Raw genomic sequence first — 15516 nt, forward strand, 5'->3', positions numbered from 1 at the left:
CACAGGAAGTAGAAAGAAACCCTATGGCAAGGGCAGAAATGAAGAGACAGCCGGAGCCTCTCCTGAGCACAGACTGGCTCCAGACATGAGCAATTAATGAAAACCAGAGTAATTACCAATAAAGCCTGGAAAAATGAAAAAATTCCCATTCTGTGCTAAACTGGAAAATAAATGGAATGGACAGCACCATAGAAGATTTGTGAAAAACAGCCCTGGAAGAAATGAGGAAACCTGAACAGAATTTGAACCATTGAAGGAGAACTCAACCACAGGTGAAAAGGAGCCAACACCAAACCCACACAGGTCTTCAGAGGAATTTTACTCAACATTCTGTGCTTAGTGACCATTGGTAGTGCTTATTAGTTGGTGACGGAACCAATAACAATGTGAGATAGGAAGTCTTAGGCCATTTTTAGTTAAAATAGACAACAGATGCAAGAATATTAGCAAAAGTCAATGGGGTAGCACAAGAACAAGAATGATTGACCAAGTAGGATTCACGCCAGGAGGCGCAAGTGTTTTAGTAAGCTGCTAATTGAATTATTCCTGGGAGAGTCCATTTAATTCATCATTAAGAAAGAAAACTCAGAGGATCATCTCAAAGAGATGCAGAAAAAACATTTGATAGACTTTAATGTTGGTTCAGGATAAAGCTTTCAGCAGTCGAAGTCGGGTTAGATGAGGTGTTTCTCTCTGATAGAGCACATCTTGGCCCTGGCTGCAGACCTCTGCTTTGTGGCAAAACACTGGAAGCTTGAAGGAAGGGATGAGAGTGGTATGTGTTAGCATGCTGCTTTTCAAGACTGTTTGGAGGTCTTTGCTGGCATAATTAGACAAGAAAAATTAAACTTTAGGTATTGAAAGAAAAGCTGGGCATGGTGGCACACACCTATAATAGCAGCCACTCAGGAGGCTGAGGCAAGAGGATCGCAGGTTTGAGGCCAGCTAAGCAACTTAAGACCCTGTCTCAAAAAGAGCTGGGCATGTAGCTCAGTGGTAGAGAACCCCAGGGTTCAATCCCCAGTGCCAAAAATACAAAAAGAGGGAAACAAACTCACTGTTTGCAGATAATATGATCTGGTAACACAAAATATAAGGAAGCCTAGATGTTATTTTTACATTTAATAGGACAAGAGTAACACATTTGAGCAACACAGATACAAGATAATATATAAAAATCTAGCTTTGAGGCTGCGGTTATGGCTCAGCAGTAGAGCGCTTGCCTAGCATGTGCAAGGCCCTGGGTTCGATCCTCAGCACCACATAAAAAAAAAAATAAATTAAAAAAATCTGTAGCTTTTACACTGGAAACATTAGAAAATACTTTTCAAAAGGTACCATTTATAATAATAGCAAATAAATTCTTGGTAACAAATATATGTAAGGTTTTCATTGAAAAAAATGTGACTTTATTTAAATATGTAAAAAGTCACCTAAGAACCATCTTCTTGTGTGGAAGGACTCAATATTAGAAGCAGTTTGCCCCAAATTAATCCATAAAATTCACTGTGATTCCAGTAAAATCATCTACAGAGTTTTGGGGCTACAACTTGATAGATTAATCCTGAAATCCATGTGAAGAGTAAAGATCAAAATAACTGAGGCTGGATCTTAGTGGTAGAGCACTTGCCTCACACGGGTGAGGCACTGGGTTGGATCCTTAACACCACATAAAAATAAATGAATAAATAAAGATCTTGTCCATCTACAACTAAAAAAAATTTAAGCTTGAATATTCCACACTTTAAGAAAAAATAAATAACCAGAGCTTTTCTTTTTCTTTCTTTTTTTTTTTTTTCCAATCACTGGGGTCTGAACCCAGGAGTGCTTCTTACTAAGTTGCTGAGGATGGTCTCAAACTTGCAATCCTCCTGCCTTAGCCTCCTAAGCCTCTGGGATTACAGGCATGCACCACTGCACTCAGACAACCAGAGCAATTTTGAAGGATACAGATCTTTTTTTTAAAATATTTATTTTTCAGTTTTAGGTGGACACAATATCTTTATTTTTATGTGGTGCCGAGAATCAAACCCAGGGCCTCACACACACTAGGCGAGCGCATTACCACTTAAGCCACATCCCCAGCCCGAAGGATACAGATCTTTCATTGTGCCTTGCTGTATCTGTAAAGGCTAGAAAGTAGAGCTAACTAGGAGCCTGAAAGAAGATCCTTATGGGGCTGGAGATATAGCTCAGTTGGTAGAGGATCGCCTTGCATGCACAAGTCCCTGGTTTCAATACCCAGCACCAAAAAAAAAAAAAAGAAGAAGAAGAAGATCCTTGTGCCAGGGGCCGTTGGCATATCACAGATGTGCCATGACAAGTTCTAGGGAGAGAAGGGACCACTGGTCAGCTAAGGTGCTGGGGAAAATGGCTATTTATATTAAGTTACCATATCTCCAAATATGAAAATAATTCCAAACAGAATGAAGACTTCTTTCTTTTATTGTTTTCTTTTGCAGTGCTGTGATTGAACCCAGGGCCCCATGCTTCCTAGGTAGGCACCACCAAGCCACATCTCAGCCCCAAGAATAAAGATTTCAATTGAAATCTCTAGGAACAAATACAAGAGAGTGCCTTCCCCATGCTGGGATGGGAAGGGCTTCTTAAAGCACACAAGAAACACAGCATAGGGAAAGACTGATTCATTAATGTGAGTCTAAATACTCTGGTCTAAAAAAGAACAGCAGAATGACTGGGTACTGAACTGGGTAATAAGAATTGGGTGGAGGTGGGATGTGGCTCAGTGGAAGAACACTTGCTCTGTATGTGTGAGGCCCTGGGTTGATTCCGCAGTACTGAGAAAAGGTGGGAATTATTTTTATGTGGTGCTGAGGATCAAACCCAGTGCCTCACACGTGCCAGGCAAGTGCTGTACCACTGAGCCCCAGCCTCAGCATAATGCACACTTTTATAGCACACAAGTCGCCATAAAATTGAAGAGACAAATCATAATTTGAAGATAGTTGGAATACACCAAAGTTAGAAATGGTTCATAAACATATTTAGTTAAACGTTGCAACACAACATATGTCCCCCAAAACATAGCAGCTTGAATACCACATGGTGCAGGTCACTCTCGAAGGGTCAGGAGTCTGCACAGCATGGCTGAGTGTTCAGCTCGGGGTCCACAGCTGGGCTGTTGTTTCACTTGAAGGCCCGACTGGGGAGGAGCTGCCTCCAGGCTCCCTCCTGGGGTAGGGGCTGGACCTGGCTCCTTGCTGGCTGTGCCAGGAGCACTTTAGGGGCACTCTGCAGGACAGCTCACAGCATGGCAGTGGGCATCTTCAGAGCGAGCCATGGGTAAGAACCAGTCAGTGTGGACAAGTGGAAGTCACAGCATTCTATAGCTGGTTTCAGGGAACCCACCACTGTGTTGTAATCTGTTCACTGAAAGCAGTCCACTGCATCACCACACTCAGGGAGGGACTCACAGGTATGAATGCCAGGCGGTGGGCATCACTGAGCCACTGCAAGGCTGCCTGCATAGGTGCCAGAAGTCGCCAGACCCCACAGTATGACGTGTCCCAATGGCAGCCACCCTGAGTGATGACGGTCATGTGAAGTGTCAGGACCGGCAGATGGGAGCTTGTTGGTATGTGAGGTACAGGCAGCACATGCAGAGGTGCGCACTAGTCACAGCTTGTGGTTCTGAGGAAGTGGGAGCTAGCTCTTCTTTATCTGGAAAGCAACAGAAGGCTGGTTTTCCCTGTGACAGATATCCTGCTGCAGTTAAGATTAAAGGACCTGCGCGTGCACCAGCAGGTGCCCATCCCAGACACCTGGTCCACGCCACAGTCAGTAGGGGGTACACCACATATTGCTGTTTGCCTGAAGTAAAACAGCTGTGCTGCTTGTTGTTTATGGTCAAGCAGAATAAGTAAAAACGTGGGGAATGAGGCTGCTCCTGAGAGCAGCATGGTAGGCGGAAGAAGGGGCGCGTTAGCTATTGTTTGCAATCATTTGTCTTATTTAAAAGGAGCATCCTCTAGCAATCACTGGTGGTACTTGAATGACATTGTTTTCTAAACTTTTCTATTTGCCCTCTTTGCTATTAAAGGTTAAATCAGAGCTGGGGTTGTGCTCAGTGGTACAGCTCTTGCTCAGCATGTGCTGAGGATCAAACACTGGGTTTGATCCTCAGCACCATATTATATATTTTTATTTATATAAGTAAATAAATTAAATGAAGGTATATACAACTAAAAAAATTTTTTTAAGTTAAATTGGGTCATAAGTCTCTATCCCGTTTTAGGTAACATATTAGGTTCAAGTGGTAGAGTTTACAGGAACAAGCTCCTGAAAGTTAAGGCAGTTTGGGTCTTTCCAGATCGTGATGGCTCAGGGCCTAGAAGACAGCCCCAGGCCAGGTGCTCCCGACATGGAGGACTTTGGCCTCATAAAGCCACCCCATCCAGCAATCCCTGTAGCCACCAAGAGGAAGCGAGTCCTCTGGGAGAGCCAAGAGGAGTCTCAGGAACTCACGCTGACGGTGCCCTGGCGGGAGATCTTGGGGCAACCTCCTACACTTGGCACCACCCAGGTGAGAAGCTGGGGTGACTGGAGGGCCGTTCAGGGACCCCAAGGCAGGTCCTGGCCCCTGGGGAAGTTGGGTGTGATGATGCCTAGTCATCCCAGAGCACATGGAAGCTGCAGAGCTTAAAAGCTGTCAAGGGGGGATGGTTCTACCTCACAATGTGCCTGTTGGTTGTGTTGCCATCTGTCCCAGGAAGAATGGCTGGTCTGGCTCCGGTTCCACAAGAAGAAGTGGCAGCTACAGGCCCGACAGCGCCTGGCCCGCAGGAAGAAGCAGCGTCTGGAGTCGGCAGAGGATTTGCCAAGGCATGGGGCCATCCGAGACGGGCCTGCCACAGGGCTGGGGAGCTTCTTGAGAAGAACTGCACGTAGCATTCTAGACCTTCCCTGGCAGATTGTACAGGTGTGGGCCTTGACCCAAGCGGGCAGGTGTGGACTTTTTATCAGGGAGGCAGGACACCCCTGAACCAGCAGCACTATTCATGGGTCCAGGGAGTGCCGGGCCATCCCTGGGGTCCAAATGAATAAGACAGACTTTCAACTTTCCTACCTGTTGCAGGGGTCCTGAGCAACTCCGAGTGGCTTGTTCACAGGTGTCCATGTGTTCTGTCACATGCTACGCGTTGTCATTTCCTTTCAGATCAGCCAGACCAGCCAGGCTGGCCTGTTCAGGCTGTGGGCCATCATTGGTAGTGACTTGCACTCTATCAAGCTGAGCATCCCCCGCGTGTTCTATGTGAACCAGCGAGTGGCCAAAGCAGAGGAGGGGCCTTCCTGTCGGAAGGTAGGGGGCTGCTGCTGTTGTTGTCACATGGATGGGGGGTGTTAAAGAGATGACCAGGAGTGTGTGCTTTGCAGACCCGAGGACCTAGGTACCTTACTGGGACATGGTAAGAATTACTTGAAATGATATCTGAGTGCTGAGCACAGAACCAGGGCCAAAGCAGGGCTGGGGTGCAGGAGCTGCTACTGTCACTGTCCTTGGCTGTGAGGTGTGTGCACTGGTAGACTTGATAAAGGGTACAGACTTTCTGTAGACACTGCTGCTGTAAGTAGCTTTTTTGAGGTATAAATTTACACACTGTGCAGTCCATCCATTTAAAGAATGTACTATTTTGTGGCTTTAGTGAATTCACAGCACTGCCACTGGAGCCACCTCTGATTTTAAGATGTTTTCATCATCCTGAAAGGCAGCCTGTACCCTCCTGCCCAGAGTTCTCCTCCTAGCCCTGTGTGTAGGTTTGCCTGTCTGGACATTCCTTGCAAACGGAGCCCTGCAATACATGGTCTTTTTTGCTGAGACTCTTCCCCTTAGAATGCTTCTGGGAATGTCACCTAGGTATCATGTCCTTGTTAGCTCTTACTGCTGTCTCAGATGAAGCTCCACTTGACCCACTGTGCTCTCTGAGGTTGTCCTGTTATATTTCTTGGTTGGATACTGTGACCTATGTAGCAAGTGGCACCCAGGTGAGCAGCTGAGTTGTGAGTATTTGTAGCTGGAGAAGGCAAAGCCTAGGCCCATTCAGTCGATTTGGTGAAATGTGCACCTAGAAAGTGGGGAGGGGTTCTCAGGACCACAGGGGTAGATGGTACGGGGGGATTCCCTCAGCCCTCCAGAGAAGCGCAGCACGGCCACACAGGAGTATCCTCACTAGCAGAACCTCGCTTCCTTTGTGACACGACTCACCTAGAGAGATGCACACCTGTCCTCAGCCTCTTTCCAGAGCCACTGAAGATGCTCACCTGGACCCTGGTCCCATCTGGACTCCAGGGAAAGGACTTCTAGTCCTGCCCTTCTGTTTTCTGACGGGAACTTAGTGTGTACCAGATAGAGATGAATTACAGTTTGGTTTGGTCTTTGGTGGTGTTGGGAATTGAATCCCTGGCCTGAGTATGCTGTGTGTGCCCTGCAACTGAGCCAGTCCCAGATCAGACATGAATTGGTTTCTTTCTTAAAAAGCAAGATAAATGCATATCATCTTCCCTTAGATTATATTAAATTTCCAAGAAAAGAATAAATGGATTTTTACTTTGTGTCCTTTTAAAGCATCACTGTGGCTGGGCACAGTGGTGCTCGCCTATGATCTAGCAACTCAGGAGACTAAGGCAGGAGGACCGGAAGCTTGAGGCTAGCCTGGGCAACCTGGGGAGACCCTGTCTCAAAATAAATTTTAAAAAGGTCTGGGGATGTGGCCCAGCTGTAGAGCACCCCTTTGTTCAGTCCCCAGTACTAAAAAAATATATGTATTACTGTGGACTTGGGAATACGTGTTGTTTAATATTGTAAGATCACTTAGTCAGATCTCCCTGACACCCAGTAAGTCCATGAGGTGTGATTACAGTTCAGTGGGACTTAAACACATGGTCTTGCTGGTTTTGACAAGAGTCTGCCTGCCTTGCCCAGGCCAAGTGCCTCCACCCTGTGCAGCCAGGTCTGAGGACGCACCCCTGCTACAGATGTGTAGACCTGCTGGAACCTTGTATCCAAGAGGCATTTCCACAACAGGACAGTCATTGCCTCCTTGAGACCCACATCACCCTGTTGGACCAGCAGGATCCCTTCAAGTGGCTCCCAGGTCATCTTTTTAAGACAAGCTGGATATATTTACCTTTTATTGATCTGTTTTCCTTGTTAATTTTAAGGGGAGTAGTTTTTTGTTTTTGTTTTTTTTTTCCATTTTGAATTAATTACAATGAACTTAGTGCTGTGCTGGGGAAATCATCCAGACCAGTACTAGGACTTGCTGTTCCTAAGGTGTCATGGCCCATGACACCTCTGCTGCTTGGGACAGCCTCTGCTGCTTGCCTGGCCGTGGACAGCTGGACTGCCCCCAGGTAGAGCCTCAGTGGTAGCCTTGGGCCTATGTCTGTGGAGTCTGTCAGGGTACACTGGGCCTCTGAAGAGCTTTATTTCTTAAACCACACACAGCATGTTCGTATAGGTGCTTGCCGACAGTGTCGAGAATATGCAGATGAGATGGGAACGTCCTTTCCATCATTCCTGCTTCACATTTTCCAGTTCTGAGGAAGGAGGAGAGATGTTGTTTATTTTTCCAGACTCTCTTACAATTTAAATGCAGCAGAGCAATCTTCTTGATGAAGTTTTCTAGTTTCCTAGTGTGTGTAGAGTCGAGGTGGAGAAGGGTCCCGTCACCCTGCGTTCCCTCGTGCTGTCTTCTCTGCCCTTCTCTGGGATCTGCCCCTGGCCATTGGTGTCACCATTCCTGCGCCCTCACAGTGGATCATGCAGGTTCCTTCTCTCCCTTAGGTGAGCCCCCACAGAGATTGCCCCAGGGAAGCCAGAGACTGTTCATGGTCTTGCCGAGGACGACCTCTGCTTCCCTGTCACCTTTTCTTTCCTCACCCTTGTGAGGTGGCCTTCTGTGTCTGGAGAGAGTAGAGCGTGACTGATCTTTTGTGAAGGGGTCTGCTTTCAGGTGGATGGTTTCTGCCAACTCGTTCTTGGGTGCTGACAGTTTTCTCCCTCTTGGGGCTGCTGCTGAACCCCTGTAGATTGCTGTGTTCAGAGGCTGGTTTTCAAGTTGATTCTTTCTCCCTTTTCAGTCCTCTGTTCATCCGGGTGAGGCTGTTGGCCTGTGCCTGGTGGGAAGCGACTGTAGCTGCTGCACAGGCACTGTTGGTCACAGGTCTGGGTCATCCCAGGGCCGACCCTCCTGGCTCTCTCCTCCCTGGAGAGCCGTCCATGTGTTCTTGGTTGGACGTTTTACAAGTGCTATTGAGGCTTCAGGCGTTGCTTTGCAGGACTGAGGGTGGAACCCGGAGCCTTATGAATAAGGCCACCCCAGTTCTCTACCACTGAGCTACACCCCAGCCCTTTTCATTTTGATTTTGAGACAGAGTCATGCTGAGTTGCCCAGGCTGGCCTGGAACTTGGAATCTCCCTGTCTCGGCCTCTGAGTGCCTGGGATCAGAGGCCTACACCACCGCACCCAGCTGACTTTGGGCATTTAAAAGAACCCTTTAGAGAATGTTGAGGAAGCCACCCAGTTAATTTCAGACCCCAGATTCTGTCTGACCCTCTTTGTGGAAGCCTTCGGTGTTGGCAGCCTTTGCTGAGCTGCCTGGTCTGTCTGACCATGCAGAGCTCAGGGTGAGCTTGTCAGACATGCTGGTCCCTGTGCAGAATTAGGGTCCAGCTTTCTTCTCTCCAGGGTTCCTCTACACAGCAGCTCCTTTCCGGGTCTCTGGCTAGGAAAACATGGTTTCTCTCAATGTTTGCTACTTGCACCCTCCTATTGAGCCCAGGAGAGATCAGAGGACAATAAACTGGGCCCCCCCCACAAGACTGGTATTGACACTTGTCTGATCCCTGCCCAGGTGTGCCAGGGCGGTGGGCCAGGTTGCAGACAGGCCAAGGAAAGTCCCTGGAGACAGCAGGAGAGACGTTCAGTTTACTGGGGAAAGCTCACGAGAGATCAGGACTGCTCCGAGCAGAGTTCCTGGTGACAGCACCTCCTCTCCCTGGTGGGGCTCTGCCCAGAGGTGTCCAGCTAGAGGAGCGACCCTATGCTTTCCACAGTGCCCCCTGCTCTGCGCCCCTCCCCACTCAGGGGTTTTATAGGTGGATAGCAGATGCAGGGACACTAGCAGATTTAGCTTAGTTGGCTTGTCTGACCAACATCCCAAGGAGCAGTTGTCCTGGTGCCAGTGCAGTAAAGGAGCTTTCCCCAGATAAAACCGTTCCGCCCAGCTCCCAGCATTGTGCGCAGAGACAGCCAGCGCCCACCAAGATGGCACATTTCTGGACCTGCCAGCCTGGGCCTGCTCCCACTGCTCCCTTAACGTGGCTGGGTTCTGGGGAACAGGGGGGCATTCAGGGATGTGGTACCTTACTGCCCCCTTTGCTTTAGGGTGATACAATACCTCAGTCTGTGAGTGCCTCTCTACTTTCAGAGGCCACAGGTTGCTTTTCTAAGTTACGTTCAGATCTTGTAGTTGTGACACTTGGGAAGGCAGGCTGACCACTGTAGGCACAGGAAGTTCTAGGATTCCATTGACATGCCCCTTGGAGGCCATGACAAGACCACCACTGTGTTGTCACCAGGTGAACCGCATTCTGCCTCGTTCCAACATGGTCTACAATCTCTATGAGTATTCAGTGCCAGAGGACATGTACCAAGAACACATCAACGAGATCAACACTGAGCTGTCAGCGCCGGACATCGAGGGTGTCTACGAGACTCAGGTAACTTTCCCAGCCACACCCTGCTGAACCCGGTATGGGTCCAGCTGGGCCTGGACCAGGGACAGCAGTGACAATAGACTGTCCTGGGAAGGTGGGTCTCAGCAGGCCTGTTAGAGGAGCCTGGGGGTAACCCAGGGTGAGCCGAGGGTGCAAGAGCCCCCATCAGCCTCACTGGCCTATCTGCCCACTCTTCCAGGTGCCGTTGTTGTTCCGGGCACTGGTGCAGCTGGGCTGTGTGTGTGTGGTCAACAGACAGCTGGTGCGGCACCTCTCGGGCTGGGAAGCTGAGACCTTCACCCTAGATCACCTCGAGATGCGTTCTCTGGCCCAATTCAGCTACCTGGAACCAGGTACAGCTTATGCCTCCTGCCCTGCCACCCATACACCTCCTGCACACCTCCCATGACGTGCACTTCCTTCTGCAGGCAGCATCCGCCACATCTACCTGTACCACCACACGCAGGGCCACAAGGCACTCTTTGGGCTCTTTGTCCCCTCACAGCGCAGAGCATCTGTGTTTGTGTTGGACACGGTGAGTCCTTGACCCGGTGGGTTGGCAGGGTCCCTGCTCTATCCATCAGGAAGGGGCTCACACGGCTACTCTCCTACAGGTGCGCAGCAACCAGATGCCCAGCCTCAGCACCCTGTACTCAGCGGAGCACAGCCTTCTGCTGGAGAAGGTGGGCCCCGAGCTCCTGCCACCCCCCAGACATACCTTTGAAGTTCGTGCTGAAACTGACCTGAAGACCATCTGCAGGGCCATCCAGCGCTTCCTGCTGGCCTACAAGGTGAGGGAGGTTAGAGTCCTGCTGTGAGAGACCACTGCTCTGAGGCTCTATCTACCAGGCCTTTTTTTCTTCTGCCCAACACAGGAGGAACGCCGGGGACCCACCCTCATTGCAGTGCAGTCCAGCTGGGAACTGCAGAAGCTCGCCAGCGAGATCCCTGTGCTGGAGGAGTTCCCGCTGGTGCCTGTGCGCGTGGTCGACAAGATCAGCTATGGAGTCCTAGACTGGCAGCGGCACGGAGCCCGCCGCATGATCCGGCACTACCTCCACCTGGACACCTGCCTGTCACAGGCCTTCGAGATGAGCAGGTGAGCCCAGAGGCCAGCAGCCAGGGCCAGGCCGCTACCGTGGCAGGCGAGTGGTCCCCGGCGCTGCCTGGGCTGACCATGCGCCTCCACACAGGTACTTCCACATTCCCGTTGGGAATCTGCCAGAGGACATCTCCACCTTTGGCTCCGACCTTTTCTTTGCCCGCCACCTGCAGCGTCACAACCACCTGCTCTGGCTGTCCCCCACAGCCCGTCCCGACCTGGGCGGGAAGGAGGCCGACGACAACCGCCTTGTCATGGAATTCGAGGACCGTGCCACCGTGGAGATTAACAGTCCTGGTTGCTACTCCACCGGTGAGTGGGGCGGGGGCGGGCTGTCCTGCCATCTCACCATGTACTCTGGGCAGCCAGACTCAGCACCAGCTGCCTGCCAAGAGCTGAGGCCACAGAGGGTATCTCAGAGTCAAGGCCAGAAGCTGATGGCCCTGCAGTTCTGCTGGAGGTCAGAGGGTACATGCCACACCTGAACACACTGGGCAGTGCTGACTGTCCTGGCAGTATCAGTGGCTGGGTCTGGGTCCAGGAGATAGTGCTAGAGGTGGCCAGGGTACATGGACAGCAATGTCTCCTCTGCAGTGTGTGTGGAGCTGGACATCCAGAACCTGGCCGTTAACACCATCCTCCAGTCCCACCACGTGAACGACATGGAGGGGGCCGGCAGCATGGGCATCAGCTTTGACGTGATCCAGCAGGCCTCACTGGAGGACATGGTCACAGGCAATCAGGCCTCTAGTGCCCCAGCCAGCTACGATGAGACAGCCCTCTGCTCCAGCACCTTCAGGTGCCCCCTTGCTGTATGCTCACCTCCTGTAGAACAGTGGAGAGGCCTAAGGCAGTGCCCCTCGGGCTTCCCTTCTCCCAGTCTCATGCGGCCGTTTCAGTCAGTGTCCCCGTGGCCCATGCACGTGTCCTGCCTGGTTATCATGACAAGTCCTTGCACTCCCTCCTGCCCTCCTATGGCCAAAGGCATTTGGCCCAAAAACCCTTCTCACATGGCTGCTTCTCAGCTGAGTGAGGCGTGTGTGTGAGAATCCCCAGGCACTTAGCCTGGTGAGTTGTTATGGTCACTGTTGGCTGTCAGGGACTTGATCAGCCGTGGTCCTGGTGACGTGCAGTGTGTGCCGAGGGGCACTTCTGTGTGTGTGGGGGGGGGGTCATGTTCTCCCTCAGGCCCCAGCAGCTTGCAGAGTGGTACAGTTGCCCATCATGGAGAGGGAAACTGAGGTCAGGGTGGCCACAGTTGTGGCCACTCTTGGTGCAACTGAGTGTGAGGGTTTGCACTCAAGAGGAACCTGATTCCAGATTGTGTGCCTCAGCTGTTACCCTGGGGCCTCCCCACAGAAGGAGGGAATTCGCTGGGATGGGACAAGGTAGGGAGAGGAGGAGGGGCTGGGAACAGTGTCTTGGCTGCAAAGGACACAAGTGGTTCAGCCTGAGAGGCAGATGGGATCAGTGCCAGATGGCAGAGACCATCACTGTGGCAGTGGGCAGGGAAGGTTCCATGAATGAACTCTGTGACCATGACAGCCTGTCACAGGCAAACCCCCCCCTTGAAGTTTCCAGCAGGTGAGGTGCTATGTTGAGAGGTGAGCAATGCTCTCACATCTCTGGTGGCGGCAGCACTTAATGTTTGGAGGAGGTGATGCTGTGCAGTGGGACAGGCAGAAGGAGCTCAGGGCCCACGGTGTGGTCTGGAAACTGGGGGTCAGAGCTGGCGAGGGGTGGTGGCACACCTTCCTGCGCCTGTCTTCCAGGATCCTCAAGAGCATGGTCGTGGGCTGGGTAAAGGAGATCATGCAGTACCACAACGTCTACGCCGACAACCAGGTGGTGCACTTCTACCGCTGGCTACAGTCCTCGAGCTCTCTGCTGCATGACCCCGCCCTGCACCGGACACTCCACAACATGATGAAGAAGCTCTTCCTGCAGTGAGTACTCACCCAGGCCAGGGCACACAGCAGTGGAGCGGCCAGGCCAGAAGGTCCCCTGCAGCCTGTCTGCATTGTGTGTCCACCTTGCTGTGGTGAATGCCCCTAGGAGGGCTGCGTGTGGAGGTACCACACCAGTGGACCTTTAGATTGTCCTGCTTCATTCTGCTAGGAGTACTAAGTCACGAAAGGCTCTATGCATGAGCAGCAGCGGCATCTGTGGAGGTCCTGCTGTTGCAGCTTCGATGGGCATTATGTCTGGGTGGTTGGTATTGCCAAGAGCCCTCTATGCCGGCTCATGATTAAGGGTACCGTGCCCCTGCTCCTTGCTGTCACAGCTGGGGATTTGCCGACATCAAGTAATGAGGGTGCTGTTTCGATGTCGTCTTACTGTACCATCCCAATTATGAATGAAGTCGAACTTTCTCTTCATGTTCTTTACTCATTTTCCTGTAGTTTTGTTGGGTTTTTCTCTTATTAAAAATGGAATGAGAGGCTGGGGTTGTGGCTCAGTGGTAGAGTGCTTGCCCTTGCACATGTGAGGCACTAGGTTCCATCCCCAGCACCACGTAAAATAAATTAGTAAAACAAAAGTATTGTGTCCATGTTCAACTAAAAAAAATATTAAAAAATGGAATGAAGCTGAGGATGGTGGTACATGCCTGTAATCCCAGCTACTCAGGAGGATGAGGCAGCAGGATGGTATGTTCAAGGCCAACCTCATCAGTTTAGTTGAGACCCTGTCTCAAAAGAAAATATAAAAGGCTGAGGTGTAGCTCAGTGGTGGAGAGTCCCTGGGTTCAATCCTCAGTACAGGGGGCAAAAATGAATTCTCTGTGTTTAAAAAAATAGCCATCTTTCCATAGGAGCTTGCAAATTTTTTCCTGTTTTTCCTTTTGGGGGTGTTTGTGTATGTTATCCTTTGCCTCTGTCATATTTTCTTACCATGCAGAAACTGCTGCCAGATACTGTGGCCTGTGTCTGCAGTCCCATCCATATGGGATTCAGGACAGTCTGGGCAGCATAGCAGGGCCTGTGTGGCTCCAGTGCAGCTGGGAGGCCTTCCCTGGGGCTGGGCTCCCAGGCTTCTCCGCAGTGCTGGGTCCAGGGCACTGGGCCCCTCCTTGCCGTTGACTGGACTTGTCCCACAGGCTCGTGGCTGAGTTCCAGCGCCTGGGGTCATCAGTCGTCTATGCCAATTTCAACCGAATCATTCTCTGTACCAGAAAGCGCCGCATTGAGGACGCCATCGCCTACATGAAGTACATCACCAACAGGTGGGTGGAGAGGCGTCCTGCTACTGCAGCCTGCTGTGGCTCTGCTGAAGGGCCAGCATCCGTGACACACAGCATGGTGACTAGAGGAGACCTCATAGGCCACTGGGTGTCAGGCACAGGTGTGGCACTGAACATGCTGTGGCTTGTGGATGGGTCAGCCTTTAGCTGCTGCAGCTCTGGCTTGGGGAAGCAATGGCTCCTGCACCGAGCCACACTCCCAAGGCCCCTGTAGCCCAAAGGCTCTGGTTTATAACTGAAGCTCACACTTTTGGGTGCGTTCACATGGACCAGGAATGGAGCACTTCCCTAAACACAGAAAGATCAGCGTAGGCAGGAACCCTGGGTGGATCCACTCTGCCGTCAAGTCTCATCACTCCTCAGTACCAGTCCTGGGTGGCAGGGGTGAGGTCGCCCACTTCGACACACACACACAGCCAGCACAGACACGACCACGGCTCTGCAGACCTGCTGCCTGTCCTTCCACATGGCCTAGGGGTCCAAGCCAGCTTTCAGTCTGCCAGTGTCATGCTATATGCCTACTAGGAGGGGGTGGGGGACTGAGACACTGGGGGCTGTGGCTCAGCTCCAGGAGGCCCAACACTGAAGTGGCTGGGTTGGGCCACATCGAGAAACTGCCGCCATTCTCCCCTTGTTCTGAGAGCAGCCAGGACAAGTGCCAAGGTCCTGGAGGAGCAGTGTCTGGGTTGTATGGCTGCGTGTAAATACGTCACTTAGGGTTCCTCCACTGTTTCTCCCCATCGGAGACAGAGCCATGGATCAGTCAACTTGGCTGAGGGTGCTGGGAATGAAGGAAACTTGCAGCCCTTCCAGTCACCCATAGTCACGAGGGTGCAAGGCAGGCTGGCCCCCGGGAGACCCCCAGCAGACAGCACAGCCAGTCTTCCTCAGCCCCAGTTCAGGTACCACCCTCCCAGGGCAGTCTCAGTCCTGCTGGCTGCCATCCCCAGGAAGTCTGAGTAATCTGCATCATCCCAAGCTCTCTTTAAGTAAGAGAAGGGTGAGCAGATACCAGGAAGGGAAAGACAGGAAGTGGAGGAGAGGGACGCCGTTGGTTTCACATGCAGCTTCTCCCTGGTTCTCTGCAGCATCCATTCTAAAGAGCTCTTCCATTCCCTGACCATTTCCTTCTCACGATGCTGGGAATTCCTTCTGTGGATGGATCCGTCTAATTATGGTGGAATCAAAGGAAAAGTGCCATCTGGAATTCACTGTGGACAGGTGAGAGAGCTGGGCATGACTGGGAAATGACCCTAGCTGTATTTGCCCCAGTGGTGAGTTCTGCCTGTCTGGGGCCTCCTTGTGCCCACCCTCATTGGCTTACATGAGAAGGGCTGGGAGTACCCAGGAAATACAGAGTGCTGCCTCAATCCGGAAGGAGCAAGGAGTTTGCTGTAGGGTGGCCCTGAAGGTGTGACATGGAAGCGGGGTTCT

At 51.4% G+C, this 15516-nt stretch overlaps 1 protein-coding gene across 2 annotated transcripts in view; it reads left to right on the forward strand.

Annotated features, from left to right (window-relative positions):
- The window catches only part of Pole (DNA polymerase epsilon, catalytic subunit), a 46517-nt gene that overhangs the window by 24509 nt on the left and 6492 nt on the right, over positions 1-15516 (forward strand). For both annotated transcript variants that reach the window (XM_027952016.2, XM_071615840.1), the window contains 13 exons: positions 4331-4543; positions 4730-4939; positions 5177-5320; positions 9602-9742; positions 9939-10092; positions 10168-10274; positions 10354-10530; positions 10615-10838; positions 10933-11153; positions 11436-11640; positions 12614-12787; positions 13939-14064; positions 15171-15303. In XM_027952016.2, the coding sequence (XP_027807817.2) occupies positions 4331-4543; positions 4730-4939; positions 5177-5320; positions 9602-9742; positions 9939-10092; positions 10168-10274; positions 10354-10530; positions 10615-10838; positions 10933-11153; positions 11436-11640; positions 12614-12787; positions 13939-14064; positions 15171-15303 (2229 nt within the window). The remainder of the gene's footprint in view (positions 1-4330; positions 4544-4729; positions 4940-5176; positions 5321-9601; positions 9743-9938; positions 10093-10167; positions 10275-10353; positions 10531-10614; positions 10839-10932; positions 11154-11435; positions 11641-12613; positions 12788-13938; positions 14065-15170; positions 15304-15516) is intronic.

This window comes from Marmota flaviventris, chromosome 1 (genome assembly GCF_047511675.1).
Source record: "Marmota flaviventris isolate mMarFla1 chromosome 1, mMarFla1.hap1, whole genome shotgun sequence".
NCBI classification, from domain to species: Eukaryota; Metazoa; Chordata; class Mammalia; order Rodentia; family Sciuridae; genus Marmota; species Marmota flaviventris.